The sequence below is a fragment of the Pelodiscus sinensis genome, chromosome 12, assembly GCF_049634645.1.
Source record: "Pelodiscus sinensis isolate JC-2024 chromosome 12, ASM4963464v1, whole genome shotgun sequence".
In the NCBI taxonomy this organism is placed as follows: Eukaryota; Metazoa; Chordata; order Testudines; family Trionychidae; genus Pelodiscus; species Pelodiscus sinensis.
In genome coordinates this window covers 42170016-42187506 of record NC_134722.1, presented here as the reverse complement: position 1 = coordinate 42187506, position 17491 = coordinate 42170016, and the positions used below count along the sequence as shown (strand labels likewise).

Here is a 17491-nt window from a genome sequence, read left to right as displayed (position 1 = left end):
GCAGTGAACCCCGTTCCCCTCAGTCCCCCAGCGAGAGTTGTTCTACGTCCAAACCCGGCTCGGGCAGCAGCTCAGTGGCCCAGAATCCCCTTGGCCACTCCCATTTCCTGCACGAGGGGCCGGGAGGCTTTGGGCTGCAGTGCAGTGGGCTGAGAGTCAGTGGCCACCTTTTCTCATGGGCCCTCCTTCCTTATGGTGGTGCCATGGACACTGGATCTGGGGAATGGGGCACAGGGGCAGCCTCTTCTGAGTGAACCCTCCTATTCCCCCAGCGCAGGCCCAGCCTGGCCAGCAGCAAGACAAGCCCCCGGCCACGTGCCCCAGGCCGGCCTGGTTAGTCCTCGTGACCCGGTCAGTCCTTGACTTCCACAGGGGACAGTGGTGGGGCAGTGCTGGGTGGTGGCTCAGGCACATGGACACTAGCGCTCTAGGAACCAGCCTGAGGCCCCAAGGGGCAAGAGAGGCTCACAGAGGTTACCAGGGCGGTTTGCAGCCCCTCACGTGAGCAAAGGCAGCTTGTCCCATCCATGGGATGCCTGTTAGGAAACGGCCTTGCTGGGGAGCTGGGTCTGCGCTGCTTTGAGCTGCTCAGGGGACAAGCTGGCACCCAGCTCAGCCCATGGGGATGGGCCGGGGGTGACTTGAAATGGCTTGGAGCTGAAAGGCCCTGGGGGTCCCTCGGCAAGAAATCCGTCCTTAGGTACCTCGTCGACGATCAGCTGGCCGGCATCCCCCAAGATGGAATACGTGAGCTCCAGCCCAGCCTGGCTGACACGCAGCTGGGAGCCGCCTGAAGGAAAGATCTTCTCTGGCCCGCGGAGAAGATTTCTCCAAAGACCTAAAACCAGCAGCACCAGAGCCCTTGGCAAGTGCCCGGAACCAGGCTCCAAATCCCTCTAGTGCCGCACCGGGAGCGTAAGATTCCTGTTGTTGCCAGTTTCCCCTGGGCCATGGCCTAGGGGAGCCCTTCAGTAAGAGGTTGGGGGCACGGAGAGATCTGCTAGCTCTTGCTGAAACAGGATTCCCCAGAGGGGCTGGAATAGGCCAGGACTGCGTCTGTGGGCCTGAGCCTGGCGCACTCTGGAATGCAGCTCACCCCGAGAACAAAGGAGCCCCCACAGCTCCCAGCAGTGATGTCTTCTGGCGCTCCCAGGCCAGAGCCATGGGCCTTTCAGAGCTGCCTCCCCCCACTCGCCAGCCCCCTGCCCTTCTCAGGCACCTTATGCATGGCGCAGTGTCCCTGACCCAACTCGCAGGGCAGGGCAGGTTCCCCTTCCTGACTCGCGCTGGCGCCGGGCAATCCTGTGTCCTGCCCGGGCTCCCACAGGGCGTAGGGATCCAGCGAGAATCTGGTCAGGCAGTAGTGGGGAGGGAGCAGCCCAGCTCACTGACCAATGGCTCCCTCTCAGCGGAGAGACAGGGAGTGGAGCCGCATCCCCTGAGAGACATCTTCCATTAACTCACCCTGGGGATTTCTTTATGCCACGTAGCCAGTCCTGCCAAGTGGGGCAGGGCAAGGGGGGCAATTGCTCAGGCCCCAGGCGACTTCAAAGGGCCTCATGGGGCTGGCTGTCCAGGAGAGCGTCACATGCTGCCTAGCTGAGTAGCAGCGCTGGCAGCTGCCCATCCTCTGCAATGTTTCTTCCTCTGCTGCCGGGACTGTGCAGAGCAGGAGGCAGTGGGGTGCTGATATCAGGGTGTCTCTAAGCTCTGTATCCCCACCTCCACAGAGCAAGGGGGAGGGAGCAAATGAGCGCCTGCCTTCTATTCTGAGCAGTGAGCGTGTGATGAAGGCTTGTCTTCACTCCCGGAAGGCTACGTCTACACTGAAGCCTTCTTGTGGAAAAGCTTATGCAAACGAAGCACGGCATGGAATATTGCCATGCTTCATTTGCATAATTAACAAGCAGCCAGTTTTGCACAAGAGGCTTTTGCTCGAAAAAGAGCCATGTGGATGGTTCCTTTTTGCGCAAAAAAACCCTCTTGCGCAAAGGCCGTTCTTCCTCAGCCTTCAGCTTCCTGCAGGGAGGTTCCAAAGAGGATGGAGAGAGGCTGTTCACAGTAGTAACGATGGCAGAACAAGGAGCAATAGTCTCAAGTTATGGTGGGGGAGGTCTAGGTTGGAAATCAGGAAAAACTATTTCACTAGCAGGGTGGTGAAGCACTGGGGCGGGTTCCCCAGGGAGGTGGTGGAATCTCCATCTCTAGAGGTTTTTAAGTCCGGGCTTGACAAAGCCCTGGCTGGGTTGATTTAGTTGGGATTGGTCCTGCCTTGGGCAGGGGGCAGGACTTGATCTCCTGAGGTCTCTTCCAGCTCTATGATTCTAAGACTCGATGGTCCGGAGATCAGTCTCCCAGGTTTGCTTTAGGAGGTCTAGTAAGGACCCTGCAAAATTGACCACTGATGGTGCCTCCATCAAACCCAGTTCTTCACCGGGTCACCGATGGGGGTGCCACAGAAGTTCGACCTAAGGTACGTCGACTGCAGCTACGCTGTTCTCATAGCTGGAGTTGTGTATCCCCCATAGTGCAGACCTGGCCTGAGTGCCTTTCTTAAAGACTGGCCCTGTTTCTGAGATTACCCCACCTCCACTCACACAGTCTCAAGTGTCTCTCTCACTCTCTCTCTGTTTCTCCTGTCAGACACACACTCTTCCCAACACATACTTGTATTACGGTAGTTGTTACTACTTGGTACTTTCTGCAATGCACATCTAGTTTATTTTATTCTAGTGCTATTTAGTGTATTTGTATTTCTCTTGTACTTAAAATGTAATCCTTTAAGTAGTGAATTCTAAAATGGTTAGCCTGTCCTGGCTGGAGTTATGACCCTTATGGTAACTTTTCAACCATATATTTTCCTGCTTGATTTCCCTTGTGTCGCTCATGTCCTCAAGTAAGGGTGGGGTGGTTTGTTTGTTTGTTTGGAAAATGCACATGCTTTATTTGAAGGATTGCATTTTTTCAAAACAACAGCTAAAGCTACATTTTATTTTGGGATTTCTTGAAAAGGGGATTATTAGTTTCTTTCTGGGGTTTTTTAAAACCTTTTTTTAAATGAGAATTCCATCAAGAGTATTTTTTCTTCACCGCTGTCTGTAAACTCTTATCATTTGCTGTATTTTAACAAAAAGGACTACAGTCGATTTGGTTTCTAATAACATTTTGTTCCAGTTTTCAAACCTTACACGTTAATTTAGCTACACCGAAACAGAGCACCACTGCAAATGTCTGTTTTATCTCTTTTCTGCAAGGCTTATAGAATCATGGAATATAAGACTGGAAGAGAACTCGAGATATTAAGTTTAGTCCACTGCTCTCATGGCAGGACCAAGCACCATCCAGATCATCCCTGATAGATTTCTGTCTAACCTACTCTTAAATGGAGATTCCACGACCTCCCTATGCAATTTACGCCAGTGTTTAACCACCCTGACAGTTAGGAAGTTTTTCCTAATGTCCAGCCTAAACCGCCCTTGCTGCAGTTTAAGCCCTTTGCTGCTTGCTCTGTCATCAAAGGCCAAGGAGAACAATTTTCCCCTCTGGTCCCAGTGACACCGTTTTAGATACCTGAAAACCGCTATCATGTCCCCTCTGTCTTCTCTTTTCCAAACTAAACAAGCCCAATTTCTTCAGCCTTTCCTATAGGTCATGTTCTCTAGATCCTTCATCCTTTTTGTTGCTCTTCTCTGGACCTTCTCCAATTTTTCCACATCTTTCTTGAAATGCAGTGCCCTGAACTGGACACAATCCTCCAACTGAGGCCTACTCAGCGCAGAGTAGAACAGAAGAAGAATTTCTCGTGTCTTGCTCACAATGCTCCTGTTGTCCCAGGATCGTGTTTGCTTTTTTTGCAACAACATCTCACTGTTGACTCATATTTAGCTTGTGGCCTACTATGACCCCTAGATCCCTTTCTGCAGGACGCCTTCCTACACAGTCACTTCTCATTCTGTATGTGGGAAACTGGGTTTTCTTTCCTAAGTGAAATATTTTGCATTTGTGCTTATTAAACTTCATCCTATTTACCTTGGACCATTTCTCCTGTTAGTCGAGAACATTTTGAATGTTGACGCTGTCCTGCAACGCAGCTGCTAACCCTCCCAGCTTGGTATCATCCGCGAACTTAATAACCGCGCTCTCTAGGGCTAGGTCTAGAGTGCAGCGCTTCTCTGGGATACTAGAAACATTTTTTGGAAGGCGGGTGCATTCTTTTGCAGAGCACCTGCATAGACCTTACCTCCCCCACCCTGGCCAGATGAAGGTAGCCTAGGCACACGGGATCCCAGAGCCCATCCCGACACCACAGTTCCTTGGCATCTCTGCTGTTCAGCCCTGGAGAGAGAGAGAGAGAGAGAGAGAGAGAGAGAGAGACCCATTGGTGAGGGCTGCTATTCTGATTTCAGAGCCAGTTTCTTCTGTTTCCATGGCTGGCTGCATCCTGGAATGGGCACTCGTGGCATCCATAGCTCCATTCCTGCCCCTTGCCAGCAGGCAGCCCCGGGCATGGGATGATTTCTCTGAGATGGGGACAGAGCCAGGCTCTGAGATGACACAGCCACTTGCCCCGGCGCTTTCCTGCTCATCTCCCTAATTCAGAGAGTGGAGAAGAGAAAATCAGCTTAGCTGGGGTGGGTCTGAGAGGAGGGGGCTTCCTGCTGTCGGGTCCCCATGCCCAGTGCAGCGAGACTCAAAGGAGGGGCCTTGTTTCCATGGGGGTCCCTCTGCCCCACGGCAGGGGGTCTGAAAGGAGAAGCCTCGTTCTCTAGGAGTCCCCATGGCCAGCGGGAGTTCCTCTCCGAGGGGCTTGTTTCCAGAGGGTTCCTTTGCCGAGGAGGGGTCCTTACCCCTGTTCTGCAGCAGAAGCCGGTAGAGCCAGGAAATCAAGGCAGAGCTGAGGTACAAACATCCCTGCTGGGCTGAACTGAGTCTGTCCTGCCCCTTGTTGCATTCTCCCCCTCCCCCAGAGAAGCCATCTTTAAAGTGTCTCTGCCATCTCTGTTTCCCTCAATCCCTAGCCCCCTTTGCAGGCAAATCTGCCCCCCCCCCCCACATTCCACATTGACAGGCGTTTCTCGGTTTCAGCCAGTGTAGAAGCTGGAGTAAAGGCCGGAGCCCTAGAGACTATTGCCTGGTGTCCAGCTGCTCTTGGTTTTGGGCCCAACAGCTGCTCCCCAGGCAGCTTCTGCTAGTTCTCTGCATTACTTCCTGTGAGGGTCTCAGGACCCCACTTCCAGAGAGAGCAGGGGGATGGGCTTCATCTCACGCCCTGTCCCTAGGGTGGCCCCTAAGCGCAATGATAGAGCCTATGCTGGGCATGGCAGCTCATCTGGAAGACAGGGTATGTCTACACATCAAAGTTAATTTGAAATAACAGCTCATTCCACAAGGAGTAACAGTTCAGATTAACTTTAAACTGCTGCATGTAGCCGCGGGCAGTTAGTTCGGACCAAGGGGGATTTAAAAATGGCGGCTGGACGGGAACATGCAAATAAAGCCCGGGATATTTAAATCCTGGGCTTCATTTGCAAATCCGGTTGCCTGATTTGCCTACCTAGCTCGAGCTAACGAGCTAGTGTAGACATACGCTCAGAGTGTAGAAGATGGGGGCCCGTGAAGAGCTTAAAAGAAAAAACAAACAAACCTTTGCCTCCCCTGGCTCTGGTTACCAAAAACTTCTCCCCAGAATCACCATACACAGATTTTGGGGAATTTGCTGCCACCATCGAGTGCTTTTTTATCCGTAAAACTGGGGGGTGAACACTTTAAATCACCCCCAGGAGTACCCCAGGCTGTTTTACCCTAAAAGAACTTGACAAAAGAACAGAGAAACACAAGCTGCAGTCTCTGGTAGCTGACCTCTCAGTCAGAGGCACACAGATACACACACAGAGACCCTCTAGGATACAGCCACTCCCCAACTTACGGCCACCTCCACTTAAGACCATCCACACTTATGACCAAAGTGGTCGTAAATGCGGATCCGAGTTACGAACGGCGATCTGCACTTACGAACAGATCAGTCGCCATGTAACTCTATGGGATCTGAGTTATGAACAATTCGAGTTACGGACCAAGTGTTGGTCCGTAACTTGTTCGTAACTTGGAGAGGGGCTGTACAGGAAACAACCCCTACCGGTTAATGAAAACAAACAGGAAAATACTTTTATTAACAAAACAGAACTTCTGTTGTAAACATAGTAAATGACTGGGTGTTAAAAGCCATGGAGTGAAATAGACTCAGGGGAAATCCCTGGGCTGTAATCCTTAATTACAAAACAGAAAAACACTTAACCAGCTCTGACATGATTTCCAACCCCCCCAAACAAGGAAAACAATAAAACCTGACAGACTCTCTCAACTTTTGCCTACTTACACGTTTCAAGGAGTCCATTCCTGGGAGAGCCCGACTCCATTGTTACCTGGGGAAAAACTGCTCTCATCTCAAACAGAAGAGAGAGAGGAAAAAACCCCTCTCCCGGTTTGAAATTCCTATCTGCATTTCATTGACTGAATACCTGAAGCCCCCTCCCTCAGATTTATCTCCAGAGTTGCTTAACCCTGCTCCCCTCCCCCGCTTTTAATGACAGAACTAAAACAGAGTCTATAAGGAGTCTTTTTATTATTTTAAAGTGCTCTTCCAATGGATGCTGGAATCTTTTGGCTGGACGGTGCTGTGGACCCAGACACGCTGACATCACAGAGAGCTGAAATCACTAGGTTTGGCCTAGAGCTAAATCCATCACAAGCAGCCAGCCAGCGGAATCAGTGACAGGCGGCTGGTGGGATCAGCAGCAGGAGTCCAGCAAAGTGGCGCCAGACAACAGCGAGCAGGTGGATGGCGAGTGACCAGCAGAGTGGGTGAGGTGCCTCCTACCCCCCGACGCACTCATGGGAGGAGGTGAATTCTGCAGATCACCTCTGAGCTCTGCTCTGCCCTGACCAAGGACAGCAACTGCGAGGGGGTTGCAGAGACAGGTTGGGCACGTGAAGGGGACACTTCTGTTGCTGGACTTGTGAGCCTGAGAGGCAAAGGACTTGGCCCAACTACTTGAGCTGGGACGTTGACTCATGGGCTGGTTATGAACTGTCTGTGGGGGCATTTCCCAAGTTAATGCCACGTCACGTCTCTCCCTCTTTCATTAAAAGTTTCTTTTCTCAGACTCTCTGCTTGCAGGTGGGGAAGCGTTGCCTCCCAGAGGCGCCCTGGTGTGTGTGAATTTCCCAGGTTACTGGGTGGGGGCTCGAGCCAGTTCTGTGTGGGATGGATGAAAAGGAACCCCCCGATATTGAGCTGAGCCCTGGCTACTGCCGGCGCTACCTGGCAGAAGGGTTACATTTGTCTTGTCGTTTCCTGTGAGCTCGTTTTCCAGTGATCCAGCATCTGCCTCTCCTCCATTCAGTTCCAGGGCTATTGCAGGTGCAGAATCTAGCAGGCTGGTTGGTCCAGATGGTGTTTTGGGTAAGAGGCATCTGAGAGCCCCATCTCCAGGTGAGCACTATAATCCCTGATCATCATATTGTCTGACCCCAGCTGTGGAAAAATGAGGCACGCTGAGTTAGAACAAAGAATGTCCCTACAGTACACGGATCCCATGTGTCCAAGTGGCTGCACTAGCTCCGCACATGCAATAAACAGGGCCTGTTGAACAGGCACAGGGCTAGGAAAAGATCATCGGTGCTGTGAAAGGGAGACCTGAGAGGTAACGGTCTTCAGGAATGTACAAGAAAGAGATCTGTGATGAGAGCCCTGCAAAGCCTTATATCTCCTTATGTCCATGGGTATCTGCAGAAGCGGGTGTGGGTACACATGGATCATTTTTGTGGATGCATGTGACGGGCCGCTCCCGTCACTCTTGCCGCGCCCTGGCGCGCCGGCCGCTCGCACCACGAGCGGGGAGCCGGGCAAGCGCCGGCTGTGCTGCCGCACATGCGTGGTAACCCGGCAGCTCAACGGGAGGAGGGACCTGCCCGCGGGGAGGAAAGCGGGGCTGAGGATGCCGAGGTGGGGAGGGAGGTGGAGGCGACCGGCGAGCAACGGAGGAGGCCACCGCAGGGCCACGGAAGAGGGGGCGTGGCCAAGACCAGGGGCGTCCCGTCCCACTGCCAGGGAGGTGGAATGCGAGCGGGAGGCAGAGCCGGAGCCAGAGCCAGAACCAGCAGGGGCCGTGGCAGTGGAGAGCTGGAAAAGGGGCGCCAACCAGGAGGTAACTAGCCCCGTCCCCGAGCAGAGCGTCGGGCTGCGATGACATCACACCCCCCTGAGCAAAGAGGAAGTCCCACGGCGCCGGAATAGCGTGTAGTACAGGTAGGAAGGGGGTCCGGACAAGGGAGCACCTGTAGGAAGAGCGACTTCGGGCAGTAGCCTTGAGGAGGGTGGTAAGAAACGAACATCCAGGCCCTGCCATGGGAGGACTCGCGGATTTCCGGAGACTATACTTTGCCACGCCCAGGACGGGGGAGTTAGGGGGCCCGGGGCAAAGGCAGGAGGGCTCCGGTCATATCGGGGTCACCCCGATATAAGGGAACCCTACTGCGCCCTACAGGCTTAGAGCAAACGGTCAGTAGACAAAGTAGGAGCGAGGGGGGGCCCCTCCGTGAACGTAACGCGGGCCCGCCCTGCCCCACAATCCTTTGGGACTAAGAGGGAGGGGGGTGGTCGGCCTCTGACAATGCAGAACCCATTTTGTGTCCACACGGGGCTCTACCTATGCTCTGTGCTTCCAACCCGGTGAGAAGCAGATTTCACGTCAGTGACAGAGGACCAAAGAGGCCAGGAACAGAGTCCCAGCCAGGCTTGGAGCAGCTTGGAGAGTGGAAGGCAGTGGAATGGGGAAGGGGCTCACAAGGAAAAGGCAGACGGACTCCACGTACAGCGCAAGCGAGGGGCCTGGCTCTGCCCAGTGACAGGACTTGGAGACAGTTCACTCACCCCTCCTTTCTGAAATCACGCTCTCGGCAACAAAAACCACAGCCAGGATTGTAACAAGGGCCGCGAGAACCATCCGGCTGATGAAAACAACGGTGGAGGCCCTGCTGCTTTTACCTGAAACCGAGAAACACCTGTGACTGCAGGATACAGAGGGAGAGAGGAGGGCGGATTTGCCTGCAAAGGGGGCTAGGGACACAGAGACGGCAGAGACACTTTAAAGACAGAAAAACAATTTCTCCTCTCCCCATAATGTCCCATCGCCTCCTGTGTCACAGGCAGTCTCTCTGGCCTCCCTCTTGGCCAGCAGCTTCTTCTTCCTCAGCCTGTTGTTGGGTCTGGGGTTGGTAGGAGTCTCCCAGAATCGGCCACAATCTCCTGGCTGCTATTGACAGCACTTCAGGAGAGATTCATCCAGTGATTGCAGGCAGGGGCAGGGCACAGAACTGCCTGGCCATCCCCTAGTGAAGGAGCAGCAGGGCCATGTGCCTTCCTTCTGGGAGTCGCTATGTCAGTGCTGCATGGCTGGAAACTGCACCCCCACACCTGCGCCCTCCTGGACCCCAACTCCTTTACCTGCACCCAACTCCCTCACCTAGCGCTGTGCCCTGCCTGCACCTCAACTGCCTCACTTAGCTCTGCACCCCACTGCCTGAGCAAGCTCTGCACCCCTCCTCCACTCCCACTAACCTAGCCCTGCACCCCTCCAACACCCCAACTCCCTCACATAGCCCTGCACCCCTCCTGCACCCCAACTCCCTCACATAGCCCTGCACCCCTCCTGCACCCCAACTCCCTCACCTAGCCCTGCACCCCTCCTCCACCCCAACTCCCTCACCTAGCCCTGCACCCCTCCTGTACCCCAACTCCCTCACATAGCCCTGCACCCCTCCTGTACCCCAACTCCCTCACATAGCCCTGCACCCCTCCTGTACCCCAACTCCCTCACATAGCCCTGTACCCCTCCTGCATCCCAACTCCCTCACATAGCCCTGTACCCATCCTGTACCCCTCCTGTACCCCAACTCCCTCACATAGCCCTGTACCCCTCCTGTACCCCAACTCCCTCACATAGCCCTGCACCCCTCCTGCATCCCAACTCCCTCACATAGCCCTGTACCTATCCTGTACCCCTCCTGTACCTCAACTCCCTCACATAGCCATGTACCCCTCCTGCACCCCAACTCTCTCACCTAGCCCTGCATCCCCCGCCCTGATGTAGCCTTGCACCCCTCCTGCATCCCAACTCCCTCACCTAGACCTGTGCCCCCTTATCCTTCCAGAGTCCCTCCTGGAGTCTACACCCCTCACTCCGTCCTGCTTCCCAACCCCCTGCCTTTGGCACATCCCAGAATCCTCTCCCACACTCCAACCCCTCGGCCCCACTGCCCAGCACAGAGCCCACTCCCCCTCCTGACTCCAGCTCTGCCCCAGCTGGGTGAAAGGGCAGGAGGGAGGGAGGGTGGGGAAGGGGCGACAAGGTGCCCAGCAGCCCAAGGCAGCTGAGGTTTGCGTAGGGCCATCGGCACGGATTCACCTCTCTGCCCGAACCTTTCCCCTCAGCCAGCCGCATGCGGACTCTGCCGCAGGGGAAGGGAGGCCCCCACGTGGCCGGACACTGCAGACCCGGCCAGAGCCCTTACGAGAGCCCCGCGCCGAGAACTGGCCCCATCGACAGGCCTTACAAAAGCTCTCCCAGGTCTCCTGATCCCAAGGGGAAACGGCTTCATTGGCGCAGCGCCTGCCACCCCAAAGGACCCAAAGACTCCACCCCCGGCTGGGGGAGGGGGTCTGCCCCCTGGTGTGTAGGGGAGGGGCTGGCTCAGCAGGGGGAGACCAGCCAGAAGCCCTGTGAAGTTTCTCTCTCTTCACACACTAAGGCTACGTCTAGACTGGCATGATTTTCCGCAAATGCTTTTAACGGAAAAGTTTTTCCGTTAAAAGCATTTGTGGAAAAGAGCGTCTAGATTGGCACGGATGCTTTTGCACTTTTTGCGGAAAAGCGTCCGTGCCAATCTAGACGCGGTTTTGTGCAAGAAAGCTCCGATCGCCATTTTCGCCATCAGGGCTTTTTTGTGCAAACCAGTTTTTACCTGTCTACACTGGCCCTCTTGCGCAAATGCTTTTGCGCAAGAGGGCTTCTCCCTGAGTGGGAGCATCATAGCATTTGCGCAAGAACACTGACAATCTTACATGAGTTCGTCAGTGCTCTTGAGCAAATTCAAGCGGCCAGTGTAGACAGCTGGCAAGTTTTTCCGCAAAAGCAATTGCTTTTGTGGAAAAACTTGCCAGTCTAGACACAGCCTAACAGAACAACAGGGGCCCTGCCTGTGCAAAATAGCTACAGCTTCTTGCCCATGGTTGCTATGACAACATCACCCTTTCCAGCAGTCAGCACAGGCGGAAGGTGCCGTGGGACGTCCTGACACTTGGTGCTGAAATCTGGTGCCAGCTCCAACTAGAACTGTCCTCGTTCACAAACCAGTCACCCCGTTGGCCACTGCTGAGTGGCTGAGTTTACACCAGCCTCAGGTCCAGTTAAGTGTGTTAACAGCCCTATTGCAAATGCCCCGCTGCACACCCAGTCCCCCCTCTTGGGAGAGGCCAAGAGAGAAGGAACAGCCCCGGCAGGTGCCAGTCCCGGGCGGGATGCTCACCGAGAAGGGGCCCAGTACAGACGTGTAGAGGCAGGTGGGCCCTGCAGTGCCGAGTGGAGCAAAGCCTGTGACTGAGCTGCCTACGTTTCATTTTCAGAAGTGACTTAGCTGCCCCCAATGACGTCTGATGGGAGAAGCACCTAAGTGAGGTGTATCCGGGAGGCATAAGGATCTTGTGCAAAGATAACGTCCGCCTGGGTGGCTGCACCTCCAGTGTGGAACAATGGAAACCGGCAGCAGCCCAGTGGATTTATGCGCAATGGGCTAACCGGGGAGTGGGGGTGGGAGGGGGGAGAACTAGCTTACACCCTCGCCCAGAGTCTAACTGGGATCTGTGCCGAGATTTAAAAAAATACATTATTCCAGGGGAGCCCCCAGCCTGCAAGGGGGGCAGTTCCGTGCCTCGAGCAGCGGGGGCGGGAAGAAAGGCAAGCCAACCTCCTCATCACCCAGAGCACACCATGCCGCCCCCCTCCGCCCCCAACACCCAGAGCCACTCAGAGCACAGCGCCCACCCACACAGCCCTCAGAGTGCACAGAGTGTGTGGAGTGTCGCTCCGGCGGTGACTGAAAAGGCCCAGAGCTCCATCCACTGCCACAGCAGCTGCGGCTGGGATCCCCAGGCCCTTTTCAATCGCCAGACCCCAGGGTAACTGCCCCATCTGTCTCCTCTTCCCCCCCCCCCCCCACCCCGTCAGCAGGCCTGCAGTATTCTACAGCAATGAGCCAAAAGCACTGCCCCTTACGATAGCGGCACTGCCGTGGGTGGGTTTGGGGCTGGCCTCTAGGCACTTCTGGGTTTGTCCAGGCCTGAAAGCAGCATCAGCAATATACAGCGAGGCATTTCTGTCCCTCTCACAACTGGGCAATGCTGGGCATCCCGGGAGGGGCTGTCATGGGGAAGTTTATTGTCAGCAGGGTGAGACGCGCTTCCCGCCCCTGAAGGGCTCCTCTGAACCCTGGTGATTCACCCAGTCGGAAGGAACTGAGGATCTGGGTGAGCAAAGCTGCGGTGTTACACACGAGAGATCAGGAAAAGGGAAAGGTCGCAAACACTTGGATGGCAGAAAACACTTGGGGGTCGGATCTGGAAAGCCCCCAAGAATCACTGACTTCTCCCTGCCAATCCTCTCCTCGTGTTTGTCAGCAGCTCCTGTCCAGCCACTACTGGACCAAGCAACTATCAGCTCTTCCTTGCCTTGTCCTTGTTCTTCCCTAGGGAGCACGGCGAAGACCTGAGAGAACAATGGGGCTATTTACCGTAGATGGTCACTCTGGTTCCATTGCCACCACCACTTTTACCAAAGTCACATCTGTAGAGCCCAGAGTCATTCCTACTGATCTTCACCAAGGTGAGAGAGGCCAGGCCCATGGAGGAATTTAGAGCTGTTGCGATGTTGCCTGTTCCATTCTTCAGCTCCGTTTCATGTCCATCCGACCCTCTCTTATACCATGTAACGCTGTACATGGACTCTTCCACCACCTTGAATCTACACTCGATCGTGAGCTTTTCTCCTTCCGCTCTAGTCAGCTCTGCAGGGGACTGACTCACCAGCAGGTCAACAGCTGCAGAGAGAGAAGCAGAAGTGACTCTACCTGGGTGCAGGAACATTGCAGCTGACTGCTTATACAGACTGAACATCAGGATAGAGATGACTAGGCAAGATCTCCCAGGGAGACAGCAAGATTGCTCCTCTGGGTGCAGAGCATTTCTGCAGGGCTCTGCCGCTAATTCATTCTTTTTTTTCTTCTTCTGGTTCCCCTTTAGTCAAGTAGCATGTTGGGATCCTTGGGTGCCTTTTGATTCTGTCTGGCTAGAATTACAGGTCTTTAATGGACAATAGGTTCTTTTTTCACACTGGGAGACTCAGGAAGAGTTCTTGCTACAAGCCTCGCACTTGAGGTGGGGGGGAGGAGTAATTTTAAAAAGTCTCCATGACAGCAGGGGGTGTCTGACTCAGTGTTTCTTCCTATCCCTGTGGTCAAGTTTCAGAACCAGAACCTCAGCTGGGGCCAATCAGCCTCTTTCCTGTGGTATCAGCTAAGGATTTGGCTCTCAGATCTGATCTGAAGGACACTATTCGCAAGCAAGGCTTGACATTGTAGGACAGTCATTGAAATGTTCTCAATTTCTCTGGTCCTATTTCAACCCAGCTTATTCACCACTATCCAGAATACACTGCTCTGCACTGGAGATTCTTCCAGTTTCTGGCTGTGGGCAGAGGCAAGGGCCTTAGAATACTTGGGTAGGTTGTCACCTCAGCTACTGACTCACATCTTCAAAAGAAATCTAGACCCTCTAGCTTCAGACAGCATCAAGAGCTCTGAACAAATGGGAGGCTCTGCCCATGTCCTTCTGGTCCTACCCATTCTTGTTCATCCTCTTTACTTATACAACATCAGGCCTCATGTTAAAACACGGGGCTCTGACTGACATCCATGGAAAAGCCATCGCTCCCTGCAAGCAAAGAAGGGTTGTGGGTTCCTGGTATTAGACACAGTAATACATTCTTCCTTTTACAACAGCCCCAGTGGTATGTTGACATCTCTTATTATGCCACATTATGGATCCATATAGAACTGGAATTCCTGCACTGTTGTGGTGCTTTAGGGCCACATACCACCATATTCACAAGAATGATCACTGGCAATTGATGCTACCCAGAGAATAGCCAGAAAATGTAATATTCTAATAAGATGGAATTTTGCAGATATAGTAAGGGTAGGTCTACACAGCAGGGCTAAAGTCGAATTAAGCTACACAACTTTAGCTACATCAATTGCGTGCTTTAGCTACATCAATTGTCTACACAGCACCAAATTTCAAAATAAAGCACTATTCCGAAACATCCCTTACTCCTTGCAGAATGAGGTTTACAGGGACATTGGAATAGCAAGCCCGAAATAATGGGCTTGCTGTGAAGACGCAGGATAGCTATTTTGGGATACTCCGGCATCGCAAAATATCATTGCAGTGTAGATGTAGCCTTAATAACTCTCCATCCTACAGAGGAAAGAAAGGTGGGGAACTGTCGGCGACATCTTAGTGGGTTATAGTTTATAGTAATAAGCCATCAATCCAGAGTGCCTTTTTGAACCCAGGATTGTTAGTGTCCAGCAAAGCTATATCTATGCTCCGAAGCTTGTCTTTAGATAGTGTTTTGCAAGTCTCCTTTGAAGATGAGATCAGACACAGGGTAATTGCTTTGGCTGGGTCTAGACAACGCTGAAGTTTTGAAAGAGAAAATTTGCATATCTTCTTCTGATCTCACTTTCAAAAGTGGAGCTTTCGAAAGTGAAAGTAGTCGGGACACAGTTTTTTTCGGAAGCCCCCCTTTTTCAAAAAAATGAGGTTTATGAGGTTTCAAAAAAAGGGGGTGTTCAGAAAAAGCTTTATCGAAAGCTCTGCTTTCAGAAGTGAGATCGGAAGAAGATATGCAAATTCCCGTGAAATTTGCACATCCTCTTTCAAAACCTCAGCATAGTCTAAACGTACCCTTTGTGAAAAGGGTTCATCACAGGTGATGGTGTTTTTGTCTTATCTTCCTGTGAGTGGTCCCTTGCAATGTGGTAACTATGGCTGCTGACTAATCTGCTCCACCTTGAGTTTAGGTGTCACTCCGAGCAAGTTTCCCAGACCTGTGTAAGTTCAAAAGCTTCTCTGTCACCACCAGAAGTAGGCCCAACAAAAGATATTGGCTCACTGTGATGAGAGAGAGATAGGGTCATCTCTGGTGAGTGCCTAGTGTTGGTGGAGTGTGAACCTGCACTCTGATCCTGGCACGCCCGCTTGGATGTTACCCTCATCAGGTAGCTCTTAGTGACCCAGCCCTCCGGCCAGGTCACGCGCAGTCAACACGCACTAACATTGTCAGTCTCTGGACTCAGAGCTCAGCCTCCCGCGGCTAGCGTTACGTTTGTGCCTGTCATGGTCGAGAGCGCGGCCTCCAAGGCTTTCTCCCTGGAGACTTTGCCTTATCGGGTCTCATTGCCCCAGCTCTCCAGCCACGTCCAGCCACGTCCCTCCTTCAAGCTCAGTCCCCTGGAGAGTAACCAAGTCCAGCAATGGCCCTCTGCAGGGTCTTTAGCCCTTTACATTCTAGCCCAGTGCTTGTGCTTCTACATAAAACTTGTCCCCTTCTCCGGCGCTGGCCACCTCCCAGGGAGCAGTCGGCCCTGGCCCACCCACTGCTTCAGATCCCACCAAGGGACCAGGGCCATCCTTAGGCATACGCAGAGTAGCAGTTGCATAGGGCACCACTCTGCCGGGACGGACGGGAAGCATAGGTGTGTGCTCTGCACCGGAGCAGGGGCTGTGCCGGGGGCGGGGTCACGCGTGGCGTGCCAGAGGGGGTGGTGCCATTGTTTCCACGGACCTGGAAAGGAAGAGGAAGGAGGCGCGCAGCGCGGGGCATGGGGGAGCAGAGCCTGGCCAGAGGCGGGATGGTGGCTGGGCTGGGGCTGTGAACGCTGCCGGGCAAAGCAAGCAGCTGGGCCTCTCCGCCTTCCTGAGGCCTGTCCCTCCTCTGCCGGGGGCGCAACCCCCCGGCACTCCTCTCCAGCGCCGCGCTCCAGGCAGCAGGGCGGCATGCCCCGTGCGCTCCGGCCAGAGGCAGGGCCCCGGGCGCGACTCCCATTGCGCAGGCCGAGGAGGCGGACCCCACAGCGGCTGGTGCATGCTCCAGCCATGGCTGCACTGGGGGAGATGCTGAGGAAGAGGAGGGGGTGGAGGGAGCTTCCATGCTCCCGCAAGCGCCCTGCCACGAGGAGGGGGAGCAGGCCCCCCCGCCCGCCTCCCGCTGCGCCCAGGCACCTTCTGGCTGAGCAGGATCGTGCTCCTGCACTGCTCTACTGTGAATCTCTGTGCCCACCCCAAGTGCAGGCAGCGCGCAGTGCTCCCCCTCCCCTGAGTGTGCAGGGGTGGCAGGGCTCCCCACAAGCCAGACTGCCTGCAAGCAGGAGCCCTGCTGGCAATTCAGGGGCTGCCCCCTCCCCCCAAGCACGTGGAGGGAACTTTGCTCACCTGCGAAGTCTCTGCCCCCTGCTCTGTCGGTGCCCACCCATGTCTAGCCAGAAGTGCAGGGATTTCCGGGGCTGGATCGCTCCAGCCCTGCAAACTTGGAAGGCGGAAGGGAGGGATGCGGGAAAAATAGGGAGAAGGGGTGGGAGAGGAAGGGGCTTGAGCTGAGGGGCGGGGGACAGGTCAGGAGAAGAAAGGGGAAGGCACCAAGGGACAGGGTGGAGGAGAGAGACAAATACGGGGGTGGGGGAGAGTTGAGACACTGAGGAAAAGGGCAGGGGGAGGGGGACAGGGTGATGCTGGGAGAGGAGAGGGGAAGGGCATTGGGGGCTGGAGGGGGAGGTGCTGGGAGAAGGCTTGAAAGAAGGGGTGGGCATGAGAGAGGTGGGGATGGAGCAAGGCTTGTGTGAGGTCTTGGGGAAGGAATGTGATTGGTGGGTTTTTCTTTTCTTTTGCTCGACAAACCTAGGCACAGGGGCACCATAACCCTACGGCCGGCCCTGCAAGGGACCCTGCAAATAGCAGCTCTGTGCTGCTCCCTTAAAGAGCTGCTGCTGCTGCTGCTGCTGCTGTTCTCGGAGCACTTTCCTGTGTAACCCCTTCCTCTTCACCCTCATCCTAGGGCTGAATTTCTTCCCTCTTCTCCGTTACCACAGGCCACCTGCTGCCTCTCCCTCGAGCTCCATCAAGGAGCTTCTTATTCACCTGGTCCTGGCCAGGAACTGACTCACTCAGGGCCAGCAGCTCCTTTTAACCGAGTCTGTTGTTCTCTGATTGGCTGCTTCCCCGCGGCCCTTCTAGGCAGGTCTGGAGGATCCACCTTCCCTGCTCCTTTTCTGGGAGCTGGTGCACCCATCACACTCACCCATCTTGTCCTTCTAATAC

General features: G+C 54.4%; 1 protein-coding gene across 2 annotated transcripts in view; it reads right to left on the bottom strand.

Annotated features, from left to right (window-relative positions):
- Nucleotides 1-5069: 5069 nt before the first annotated feature.
- The window catches only part of LOC142831090 (polymeric immunoglobulin receptor-like), a 29014-nt gene continuing 16592 nt past the window's right edge, over nt 5070-17491 (bottom strand). The window contains exons 5-7 of one of the 2 annotated variants that reach the window (XM_075940362.1): nt 12847-13152; nt 8933-9046; nt 5070-7534 (exon numbers count right to left, since the gene is read on the bottom strand). In XM_075940362.1, coding sequence (XP_075796477.1) covers nt 7500-7534; nt 8933-9046; nt 12847-13152 — 455 coding nt within the window. In that variant the 3' untranslated portion in view covers nt 5070-7499. The remainder of the gene's footprint in view (nt 7535-8932; nt 9047-12846; nt 13153-17491) is intronic. The other variant, XM_075940363.1, reaches the window with a different exon arrangement.